General features: G+C 46.3%; 1 protein-coding gene across 2 annotated transcripts in view; it reads left to right on the top strand.

Annotated features, from left to right (window-relative positions):
* Nucleotides 1-3847: 3847 nt before the first annotated feature.
* SEC61A1 (SEC61 translocon alpha 1 subunit) overlaps nucleotides 3848-12567 on the top strand; it is a 33090-nt gene continuing 24370 nt past the window's right edge. For both annotated transcript variants that reach the window (XR_004001146.1, XM_030568237.1), the window contains exons 1-7: nucleotides 3848-4065; nucleotides 7450-7517; nucleotides 9052-9117; nucleotides 9219-9297; nucleotides 10279-10410; nucleotides 11471-11580; nucleotides 11854-12007. Coding sequence is in view for 1 of the 2 variants with exons in the window: in XM_030568237.1 (XP_030424097.1) it covers nucleotides 4059-4065; nucleotides 7450-7517; nucleotides 9052-9117; nucleotides 9219-9297; nucleotides 10279-10410; nucleotides 11471-11580; nucleotides 11854-12007 (616 nt within the window). In the remaining variant the exon portion in view is untranslated. The remainder of the gene's footprint in view (nucleotides 4066-7449; nucleotides 7518-9051; nucleotides 9118-9218; nucleotides 9298-10278; nucleotides 10411-11470; nucleotides 11581-11853; nucleotides 12008-12567) is intronic.

Raw genomic sequence — 12567 nt, 5'->3', positions numbered from 1 at the left:
GGTCTTGCAGGGGTCAGTTCTGGGTCCAGTATTATTCAATATTTTAACTAATGACTTGATTCATGAAATGGAGCGAATGCTAATAAACATTTTCAGATGTCACCAAGCTGAGGGGGGAGGGATTGCAAGCACTTCGGAAGACAGGATTAGAATTCAAAAGGACCTTGAAATTGATGAATTGGTCTGAAATCAACAAGAGTCAAGTCAATAAAGACGAGTGCAAAGTACTACATTTAGGGATAAAAAAATCAAATGCAAAACTGAGAAATGCAGGATGCTTGGCTAGTCCATAGTATGCTGAACAGGAGTGGGGATTATAGTGGATCACAAATTAAATATGAGTCTGTAATGTGATGCAGTTGCTGAAAAGGCTAATATTAATCTGGGGTGTATTAAGAGATATATCATATGTAAGACACAGGAAGTACTTGTCCCACTCTGCTTGGCACTGGTGAGGCCTTAGCTGGAGCATTGTGTCCAATTCTGGATGCCATGTTTTAGGAAAGAAGTGTATAAATTGGAGAGGGTCTAGAGGGAGCAACAAAAATGATAAGAAGATTAGAAAACCTGACCTATGAGGAAAAGTTAAAAAAACTCGGCATGTTTCCTTTTGAGAAAAGAAGACAGATGGGGGACCTCACAACAATCTTCAAATAAGATAAGGGCTGTTATAAAGAGGACTATTGTTAATTGGTCTCCCTGTCCAATGAAGGTAGTACAAGTAATGGGGTTAATCTAAAGTAAGGAGGATTTAGATTAATATTAGGAAAAACTTACTAACTGTAAAGATAATTAAGCACTGAAACAGGCTTTCAAGGGAGGCTGTGTGGAATCTCCATCACTGGAGGTTTGAAACACCTTTCAAGAATAGTCTGGGCTTACTTAGTCCTACCTCAGTGCACTGGGTTGGACTTGATGACCTTTCAAAGTCCCACCAGCCCTACATTTCTGTGATTCTCATAGACTCATAGACTCTAGGACTCATAGACTCTAGGACTGGAAGGGACCTTGAGAGGTCATCGAGTCCAGTCCCCTGCCCTCATGGCAGGACCAAATACTGTCTAGACCATCCCTAATAGACATTTATCTAACCTACTCTTAAATATCTCCAGAGATGGAGATTCCGCAACCTCCCTAGGCAATTTATTCCAGTGTTTCACTACTCTGACAGTTAGGAACTTTTTCCTAATGTCCAACCTAAATCTCCCTTGCTGCAGTTTAAGCCCATTGCTTCTTGTTCTATCATTGGAGGCTAAGGTGAACAAGTTTTCTCCCTCCTCCTGATGTCACCCTTTTAGATACCTGAAAACTGCTATCATGTCCCCTCTCAGTCTTCTCCTTTCCAAACTAAACAAACCCAATTCCTTCAGCCTTCCTTCATAGGTCATGTTCTCAAGACCTTTAATCATTCTTGTTGCTCTTCTCTGGACCCTCTCCAATTTCTCCACATCTTTCTTGAAATGCAGTGCCCAGAACTGGACACAATACTCCAGTTGAGGCCTAACTAGCACAGAGTAAAGCGGAAGAATGACTTCTCGTGTCTTGTTTACAACACACCTGTTAATGCATCCCAGAATCAAGTTTGCTTTTTTTGCAACAGTATCACACTGGTGACTCATATTAAGCTTGTGGTCTACTATGACCCCTAGATCTCTTTCTGCCATACTCCTTCCTAGACAGTCTCTTCCCATTCTATATGTGTGAAACTGATTGTTCCTTCCTAAGTGGAGCACTTTGCATTTATCTTTATTGAACTTCATCCTGTTTACCTCAGACCATTTCTCCAATTTGTCCAGATCATTTTGAATTTTGACCCTGTCCTCCAAAGCAGTTGCAATCCCTCTCAGTTTGGTATCGTCCGCAAATTTAATAAGCGTACTTTCTATGCCAACATCTAAGTCGTTGATGAAGATATTGAACAGAGCCGGTCCCAAAACAGACCCCTGCGGAACCCCACTTGCTATACCTGTCCAGCAGGATTGGGAGCCATTAATAACTACTCTCTGAGTACGGTTATCCAGCCACTTATGCACCCACCTTATAGTAGCCCCATCTAAATTGTACTTTCCTAGTTTATCTATAAGAATATCATGCGAGACCGTATCAAATGCCTTACTAAAGTCTAGGTATATCACATCCACTGATTCTCCCTTATCCACAAAGCTCGTTATCCTATCAAAGAATCCTATCAGATTAGTTTGACACGATTTGTTCTTTACAAATCCATGCTGGCTATTCCCTATCACCTTACCACCTTCCAATCGTTTGCAGATGATTTCTTTAATTATCCGCTCCATCATCTTCCCTGGCACAGAAGTTAAACTAACTGGTCTGTAGTCTATGAATGTCTGGAAAGTACGGAGCACATCATGGTTGCTACCATAGACAAATACAATAATAATAAATAATAATTAGGAAGCCATCATGTTTATGCCATTCTGATGTAACAGTATAATAATGTTGATCTAACATCACAGAGTCAGTGACTTTCGCAACTTCATCCTAAGCCTTGCAATAAGTGTTTTTTTTTCATAAAGCCCCAGCTCTTGGAGTCCTGTGAGTGCATTTCTGAAAAAACAATAATTATGTAGCCCTCACGGATGCAGAGAAAAACTTGAAATGGGAGCTACTAAAGCTTACATACAGGCTTTGGACAAAAAAACAAAAAAAGACCAATCAATAAAACCATACTAGAGTTGCCAGGTGTCCGGTTTTCAACTGGAACATCCAGTAGAAAAGGGACCCTGGCGGCTCCGGTCAGTACTGCTGACTGGGCTGTTAAAAGTCTGCTTGGCGGGGCTGGCAGGCTTCCTATGTGGCTCCATGCAGCTCCTGGGAAGCGACGACATGTTCCTCTGGCTACAAAGTGTAGGGGTGGCTTCACGTGCTGCCCCCGCCATGGGAGCTGCATGGGTGGTACCTGTGGGCTGAGGCAGCAGGTACCACACAGAGCTGCCTGGCTGTACCTCTCTGTAGGAGCCAAGGGACACATCGCTTCTTTCAGGGAGCCCCCTGAGGTAAGCACGGCCTGGAGCCTGCTCCCCACACCCCAGCCCTGAGTCCCCTCTCTCAGCCAAATACCCTCCAAGAGCCCACACCCTGCACCCCTTCCCACACCTCAATCCCCTGCCCCAGCCCTGAACCCCCTCCCACAGCCAAACTCCCTCCTGGAACCTACACCTCACACCCTGTCCTGCACCCCTGCCCCAGCCTGGAGCCCCCTCCTGCATCCTGAACCCATCATTTCTCGCCCCACCCTGGAGCCCACATCCCCAGCAGGAGCCCGCACCCCAACCCTTTGCCTCAGAAGGGTGAAAATAGGTGAGTGAGGGTGGGGAAGAAAGAGAGACAGAGGGAGGGGGATGGAATGAGCGGGGATGGGCGCCCCAGAGAAATGGTGTAGCAGTGGCAGGCCTGGGGGGGAGGACAAGGGTGTTCAGTTTTGTGCAATTAGAAAGTTGGCAGCCCTAAGCCATACATGTATTTATTATTTTAAATCTCATCTCAGCCTCATGATTTTTGACAGCCAACAGGTCCCCTCCCCCACCGTTCCCCTGCAAAACTTCCAAGTTGCCCCTTCCTGTAAGAAAACTAATATGCCTAGGCCCTCATCTTTAAGATGGCGGCTAAACAAGTGGAGACTACAAGTCCCAGCAAGCCATTGGCCACTTTGGGAGATTGCCTAGCCCGCAGAAGGCGCATGGAATTCTGGGACTTATAGCCCCCCCCTGGGGCCAATAGGTACAAGGGAATAGTCTGCGAAGCGCCTCTTGCCGTAGTGCATGCTGGGTGTTGTGGTAGCTGGTGGACGCACTGCATGATGGGAAGGATGGAGCCTATGGGCAGGGTGGGACTGGGCGGCGATGGTTGCCGGGAAATTGTAGTACTTGGGGGTGCCGAAAGTCTGCGGCGCCTGCGCAGAGGAGCTCGGCCGGCGACCCCGTGCGTGGCAGGAAGCGGAAGGGGGCCCGAGGGCTCGAGCACTGACGTGTCTCTCGGAGTGAGCAGGCGTCTCCGCCCGGCCTCGGCTCCCTCTTCGGACAGCACAAGCGGCCGAGATGGGGAGTGAGTGTCGGGGCGCTCCGGGGCCTGGGAGCTGGGGGCGGTGGAGGGGTTCGTGAGGCGGGCTCAGGCCGGGGAACCTGCTGCGTGGTCAGTGCAGCGTCCGGGATCCTCTGAATGATCCCGAGCTGTGCCCTGGGATGGCAGCGCCCTGCCGCCTTTCCTGCCCCCCCCCAGCTGTGCCCTGGGATGGCAGCGCCCTGCCGCCTTTCCTGCCCCCCCCAGCTGTGCCCTGGGATGGCAGCGCCCTGCCGCCTTTCCTGCCCCCCCAGCTGTGCCCTGGGATGGCAGCGCCCTGCCGCCTTTCCTGCCCCCCCAGCTGTGCCCTGGGTTGGCAGCGCCCTGCCGCCCTTTCTCCCCGCCCCCCCCCAGCTGTGCCCTGGGATGGCAGCGCCCTGCCGCCTTTCCTGCCCCCCCCAGCTGTGCCCTGGGATGGCAGCGCCCTGCCGCCTTTCCTGCCCCCCCCAGCTGTGCCCTGGGATGGCAGCGCCCTGCCGCCTTTCCTGCCCCCCCCCAGCTGTGCCCTGGGTTGGCAGCGCCCTGCCGCCCTTCCTCCCCCCCAGCTGTGCCCTGGGATGGCAGCGCCCTGCCGCCTTTCCTGCCCCCCCCAGCTGTGCCCTGGGATGGCAGCGCCCTGCCGCCTTTCCTGCCCCCCCCTAGCTGTGCCCTGGGATGGCAGCGCCCTGCCGCCTTTCCTGCCCCCCCCAGCTGTGCCCTGGGATGGCAGCGCCCTGCCGCCTTTCCTGCCCCCCCCCAGCTGTGCCCTGGGTTGGCAGCGCCCTGCCGCCTTTCCTGCCCCCCCAGCTGTGCCCTGGGTTGGCAGCGCCCTGCCGCCCTTTCTCCCCGCCCCCCCCCCAGCTGTGCCCTGGGTTGGCAGCGCCCTGCCGCCCTTCCTCCCCACCCCCCCCAGCTGTGCCCTGGGTTGGCAGCGCCCTGCCGCCCTTCCTCCCCGCCCCCCCAGCTGTGCCCTGGGATGGCAGCGCCCTGCCGCCCGTCCTCCCTCCCAGCTGTGCCCTGGGATGGCAGCGCCCTGCCGCCTTTCCTGCCCCCTCCCAGCTGTGCCCTGGGATGGCAGCGCCCTGCCGCCCTTCCTGCCCTCCCCCCCCCAGCTGTGCCCTGGGATCGCAGTGCCCTGCCGCCCTTCCTGCCCTCCCCCCCCCAGCTGTGCCCTGGGATGGCAGCGCCCTGCCGCCTTTCCTGCCCCCCCCAGCTGTGCCCTGGGTTGGCAGCGCCCTGCCGCCTTTCCTGCCCCCCCCAGCTGTTCCCTGGGTTGGCAGTGTCCTGCTGCCCTTCTTCCCCTTCCTCCCCACCCCTCAAGCTGTGCCCTGGGTTGGCAGTGTACTCTTTGTGCAGGGGCCTTGAGGTACGATTGCTTCCGGAAATGTGCTGCCATCCCAGAGTCTGTCCAGGAGCCTTTTCTTCCCCACTAGCTTGTGTTTGGGGGTAGGCAACCTATGGCACACCTGCTGAAGGTGGCATGCAAACTGATTTTCAGTGGCACTCACGGTGCCTGGGTCCTGGCCACCAGTCTGGGGGGCTCTGCATTTTAATTTAATTTTAAATGAAGCTTCTTAAACATTTTAAAAACCTTATTTACTTTTCATACAACACTAGTTTAGTTATATATTATAGACTTATAGAAAGAGACCTTCTAAAAATGTTAAAATGTATCACTGGCACGCGAATCCTTAAATTATAGTGAATAAATGAAGACTCGGCACACCACTTTTGAAAGATTGCTGACCTCTGCTCTAGGCCCTATGGGGGGTATTGGAACGGTTACATTTCTGAGAGCCATGTTGGGCTCATAATGCTGTTTTTGACACATTATAGGTCTTATTCTTTTATCAAACTGTTAAAACAAGATTAGCTTCTTGTAATATGAATGTGCACACTGAGTGGTTGAACAGTTTTCCTCTTTTCCTTTCCTGTCTCTGCTGCCTTGTACGTTTGCTTGTATTAGAATCAGGGTTAGCTTTCTCATGTTGGCATCCATTCTACTCTTTCTTAGGCTTCTCTTATTAGCTGAGCATTCTAATTTTGGTCACATCAGGAAAGAAATTTTCAGCAGCATGCAAAGTAGCAAATATGAATTTTCTTATGGTAGAAAGGCTCTGTATGATGCCAGGAGGTTAGGCTAGATGACTTGACAGGAACTCTTGACTTCACTTGCCTGTGGATCACATAAAGGTCAGTAGGAGTGCCAGGGCGTCTGTTGCAGTGCTATAGTAAAATGAAACTGCAAGCTGATTGGGTCATGGTCAGTAGCCCTCAGCTAAAAATCAGTCATTCTTTCTGAATAACAGAAACCCAAAGCAATGAAAGATATTCATGTCTCTAGTTAATAGAATCTTCAGGTTAGTCTGTTTGAGGAGGAGGAACTGGTTAGGTTCTGGAAAAAAAATTTGGTTTCATTGTTGTAAAAGTAAAAGGTAGATGTGGTATTTGCAGAAAGTGAAAAACCACAGTCCAAGAAATTTCTGTTGGAAATTAATAGCTTAATATTTAGTAAACTGTTTTTGGTCTAGACTTAAACAAGGTACATTAATATGAATTTCATATTTCCACAGAGCTACTGAAAGTGATCGAGTTTCAGTGCTCTTGTGCTGTCTTTCATTAAATGGATATAAAGGAAGTAAATCCTACCACATAATTTCTGCAATCTGAGATTCGACTGTTGTCCTGAGAGAGTCAGCCTACCTCCCTCTGAATTTCCTTGGACCTAATGTTCCTGTCTTGGAAAAACAGTTTATTTCATAACTGTTAAAATCTGAAAGAAGAGTTCATAGTTCAGGCCTGTATTCTAGATATCTCCCCTTTCCTTAAATCTTAAGGCTCAGGTAACTTTCAGACCTCACTTGCTTTCTAATGGTAAACCTCCTCAGGCTTCTGAGCAGTTTCACACTAATCTTTTGGGATTGTTTGAGTAACTGTTTAACCAGTGCCTGTATGGGGTTCAATCATTCATCCCCAAAGTAGTTTCAACCTTCAACATAAATTCAGTTATTCACATTATGCCTCAAATAGCCACCATCAAATAGAAGTTGGAAGGATGCAGAAGAGTATATCTCTAGAAAACAAAATAAGTTGTGAAACTAACATTCTCTTCCTCATGATTCTCAAGAAAGTTACAAACTACCCAAATCAGCCATGTATAATAAGTTTGCCATTTGTTATCACATCCGTTCAAAGATGCAACTTGCCTTGTTAGCGCAGTTAGCCTGATGTGCCTAAGATAGATAAGGGTGAGGTGACCACCTAGTCCCTAGCCCTTGCAAATTTAGAAATTTCCTTTTTTTAAGATGTCAGTAACTAATAATCAGGATTGCTATAAGTTCTGTATCTGTATGTTCACTTTACGATCTAACGTTTTATTTTGTTTTACAGTTAAATTTCTTGAAGTAATCAAGCCCTTCTGTGTTATCTTGCCTGAAATTCAAAAGCCAGAAAGGAAGGTATGTTATTGAGATGTCCTTCAAGACTCTATTTGTAAGAGAGAAGATTTCTAAGCTTAAGGTGTGGTCTACACTCAGTTTTTGGACCAGTGTAACTGTCAGTAGTGCAGTTACTTTTAACTGAAATAGTTACACCATTGCAGTCCTTGTGTGAACAGTTATACCCAATATAAGTCATCTTTATACTGGCATGAGTGCATTCACGGTAGGTGTTGTACTGCTGTAATTATACCAGGACAGTTGAAGCAGTACAACTTGTGCCTGAGGTATACGATGGTATATATCTAAGGGCTTGTCTACATCAGAAAGTTGCAGCGCTGGTGAGGGAGTTACAGCGCTGCAACTTAGGAGGTGTACACATCTGCAGGGCACCACCAGCGCTGCAACTCTCTGTTTGCAGCGCTGGCCGTACTCCCGTTTTGTCTCGGGTGTAGAGGATCCAGCGCTGGTGATCCAGCGCTGGTAATCAAGTATAGACACTTACCAGCGCTTTTCTTGACCTCCGTGGAATAAGCAGGTATCCCAGCATACCTGAGGAAGCCTCTGGTAATCAAGCTGGTCTCCTTCCCCGGCTTGCTCTCGCATTCCCCGAACCCCGAGCAAGCAGGTCTCCTTCCCTGAGGTTTGCAGGGTGGTTCGGGGAACGCGAGAGCAAACCGCGGCGAAGCTGGTCTCCTTTCCCGGCTTGCTCTCTCGTTCCCCGAACCCCCGAGCAAGCAGGTCTCCTTCCCTGCGGTTTGCAGGGTGGTTCGGGGAACGCGAGAGCAAACCGCGGCGAAGCTGGTCTCCTTTCCCGGTTTGCTCTCTCGTTCCCCGAACCCCCGAGCAAGCAGGTCTCCTTCCCTGCGGTTTGCAGGGTGGTTCGGGGAACGCGAGAGCAAACCGCGGCGAAGCTGGTCTCCTTTCCCGGTTTGCTCTCGCGTTCCCCGAACCCCCCTTGAAGCCGCCCAACAGCGCTGCAGTGTGGCCACATCTAACACCACTTGCAGCGCTGGTTGCTGTAAGTGTGGCCACTCTGCAGCGCTGGCCCTATACAGCTGTACTAATACAGCTGTAACAACCAGCGCTGCAAAATTTTAGATGTAGACATGGCCTGAGAGAATTAATTTCAGAGTAGCTAAAAATGGTATCTTAAAATTAAAAATACTCTTTCTTTTTTCCCCCATCTCCCTTAAAAACAACTGATTTGAACAATAATAGATTGGCATTTTTGCTGAGAGCTTTTTTTTTTTTTTTTTGGGTAGGCCATTAAACTAAGAATCCATTTCAGTGGATCAGTACTGGGATTACCTTATACTGCTTGCATAAGATTGTTTGCTTGGATGAAAGTTTCTGTAAAGATTTACCATCTTTCCTTCTAGACTTCATATAGTGTAGATGGGATGAAAAGGGATTTAGTAATTTGCTTCTGTCTAGTGTTTTTCCATAAGTATGCAGTTACATTATAGAGTTTAGCTGACTTGCTTAATAGACCAGCTGTTGTGACCAGTGACAACCCATTCAGTTTAACTCTTGTCTTTCTCTTTTTCTTCAGATTCAATTTAAGGAAAAAGTGCTATGGACAGCTATCACACTTTTCATCTTCTTAGTATGCTGCCAGGTATGTTTGTAATAGTCTTTCATTTTCCTTTCAAATAAAAAGGAGAACAAAGTCAGTGCTTTAATTTAACCCCACTTCACTTTCATTGCTTGGAAATTCAGATTCCCCTGTTTGGTATCATGTCATCGGACTCAGCAGATCCTTTCTACTGGATGAGAGTGATTCTGGCTTCAAATAGGGGTAAGATCCTGCTTTAGGAAGCTCAGTTGCAAGCTCAGGGTTTTATACTTCCAGTGGCTGTGTAACTTGATTTGTTCAAACATTTGGGATTTTAGTCTTAGTTTATAGATTTTTTTTCTAATGAAGTAAACATCTGGATTGGAGCAATAAACACTGCATAATGAAAAATAAATGATAAATATGGGGATGGAATTGGCACAAATACATTCAAATTTTATATGGATAGACACATTATTAGTTGCATATATCCAAGTGGAGGGCAAATAGCCTTTGCAGAGAAAGTGGAAACAAGACAGCTCATAAATACCCATATATAATAGACGTTACAAAACTCCTGCAATACATTCCATGTATTCTGATGCACATTCCCAGCTATAAGATCTTTGTACTTTTTTTCTTACTGACACCTTTGGTCAGTCACACAGAGTAAAACCTATGCTGCTTGCTCAGTTGTCCAGTTGCTCATTGAAGCTTTTTTGTGCTAATATAAATCAGTTACAGTATCAATCACTTCAATCACACCATTTGATACTAGTTCAGGTGTGTATGTATATGTATCAGGTGATATCGATTTGATTATAGCATAATGGGAAGTGCAGAGATTTGCATGTCACTGAGAAACGTTGTTGCACAGCGACTGATTATACCAAAAAATACTTGAACGTTATCCTTCAAAGGAAGAGAGTGAACTTTACCATTTCTTCACCATCTTATATCTGATGTAGGTATGCCAGAAAGCAGTAACTTCATGTGATACTAAGGAGTGATTCATTGTCTAGCAAATTAATTTTCATCAAACTTCAGTTACCTTCTAAAGCTTTTCTTTTTAAACTGACTCAGAGAAGGAAGTGCCATGTGTCTCTTATTTTTCTATCTGCACCATGAGGAGGTGGGAGGAATGAAAAGTCAAACTTTGCACTTTTTATTTTGTGGGGGTCTAAAAATGGTAAACTGCAACAACTGTCATTCTGCATCTGACAGGAACATTGATGGAGCTGGGTATTTCACCCATTGTCACTTCTGGGCTCATCATGCAGCTCTTGGCTGGCGCCAAGATAATTGAGGTTGGGGACACTCCAAAAGACAGAGCTCTCTTCAATGGGGCGCAGAAATGTAAGTAGCAGCTGATATCCTAGAATATCAGGGTTGGAAGGGACCTCAAGAGGTCATCTAGTCCAATTCCCTGCTCAAAGCGGGACCAATCCCCAGACAGGTTTTTTGCCCCAGATCCCTAAATGGCCCCCTCGAGGATTGAACTCACAATCCTGGGCTTTAGCAGGCCAATGCTTAAACCACTGAGCTATCCCTCACCCATATCAAAGAGGTTCATCTAGAATGAGGCCTGACATTAACAATAGAAGTTGTGAACTTGATCCTCTGAAAAATCTTGGACTCTCAGGTGTAGGCCTCCCCAGATGTTAGTTTTCTTGAGTCTGAATTTGTCAGTATTTCAGTGCTCTTATTTATTGTCTGCTATTTCTTAGCCTATGTGAAATTATCTGGTGAGTTTCAGTTGAGTTCTTACTGGTTGTCACATGATGGTGTCCCTGCTGCAGTCTCAGCAGAGAGGCTAAATATTAAATGGACCATGGCGACCCAAATACTGCCCAGACCTCTAAATGTGATCAAGGCAATTTTGATGTGGAGGAAGGTGAGGCAATTCTGTGCTGCAGATGTCCCTCTTGCGTGAACCAACTTGAGACTCAAGTCCTTTTAAAGTTGGCTCTTTTCAGTAGTAAATGTTGCTATGCTCTCTCTGCAAGATACAGATTTCAATTAATTTTAGTCAGATCTTCTCTACAACTTGTTTCTATACAGGGAACAATTAAGTTTCAAAATCTGTTTACTGAAGAAAAATTCACCTAAACTGCTTACATATGAGCTTAATGCTTTACTTTGTATTTAAAAAAAATATTTCCTGCGAACAAAAGTGTTTAACACTGAGAATGTTGCTTCATCTGTTTTAGATAAGTTTTCTCTCTCATTGCTGCTGTGCAGTGTTTCTGTTGATCTTAGAGTTTCCAGTGACTGATTTCAGGGATCAAACTTCATTTTGACATTGCATTTAGTTGTCTATTTCATTAGTTATTGTGTACTCCTCTTCCCTGCTACCCTTTTTCACTGATCTGCAAATGTCATATAAACAGACAGTATTTTTTGTCTTCTTTTACAGTGTTTGGCATGATTATTACAATTGGTCAGTCTATCGTCTATGTAATGACGGGGATGTATGGAGACCCATCTGAGATGGGTGCTGGTATCTGTTTGCTTATCACAATTCAGGTAACTTTTATACCACACCCTCTACATCACTCCTCAGAACCATTCTTCCCTTTTATCGTAAAGGAGTCTAGAGGGTCCAGTTATACAGCCTCATGGAATGATGGGAAAGGAGTGAGGAGGACTGAAAGCACACGTGTCTGCCAACCAAACAGGATATCTGATATTCTCCTTGTCATCCTTAATGGAACAAAACATTTGTATCAAGTTAGCATTATTACAAAAAATAAAAGGGGATGATGCCTCCAGTAAATAATGCTATTTCTTTTCTTGCAGCTTTTTGTAGCTGGACTGATAGTTCTACTATTGGATGAGCTTCTACAGAAAGGGTATGGTCTTGGTTCTGGCATCTCTCTCTTCATTGCTACCAACATCTGTGAGACTATTGTATGGAAGGCATTCAGCCCCACCACTGTGAACACAGGCCGAGGTAACTCATACTCTGTGTTGTTTGGTTGCGTTAGGATTTAAGTATTCTGTAATACGAAAGATGACTAGATTATCGGAGTAGCTTCATGTGCGCTCCTCCACATTCTAAAGCTCCACTCATACATACCATTTTCTACAGTAACCTTCCAGAGCACAGAGAATTTCAGCAACAGAAAAGTTGTATTTCTATGCGCAAAAGAAAAAATTCAGAAAATTAAGTTAAATAGTAAATAAGTAGTGCTCCTGACCTTTCCACCCATGTAATTTTTATCAAGTGGAATCCTAATTAATTATAATAGAGATGTTTGTATGCAAGGTGCAAATGCATGTTTAATGCAAATACTGTGAGAGAAGACTTCCAGAGGTTTAAGATGAGTTGTATTTAGGCAGCATATTACCTTGCTTGAGTGAGGGAGTGCCTCCTACCACTCAGCAGCCACCCCTATTTTTGATTTGAGTGACACTTTTTCCAAAGACTAATCAAATCATCCTCAGTTGCAGGGATAGGGAATGAGATTCTGTAGGGGACACGAAGAACTGCAGGGAGAGAGGAGATGGAAG

Source organism: Gopherus evgoodei, chromosome 7 (genome assembly GCF_007399415.2).
Source record: "Gopherus evgoodei ecotype Sinaloan lineage chromosome 7, rGopEvg1_v1.p, whole genome shotgun sequence".
In the NCBI taxonomy this organism is placed as follows: Eukaryota; Metazoa; Chordata; order Testudines; family Testudinidae; genus Gopherus; species Gopherus evgoodei.
Note: the sequence above shows the minus strand (reverse complement) of the source record. Positions and strands in the feature narration are given on the sequence as shown.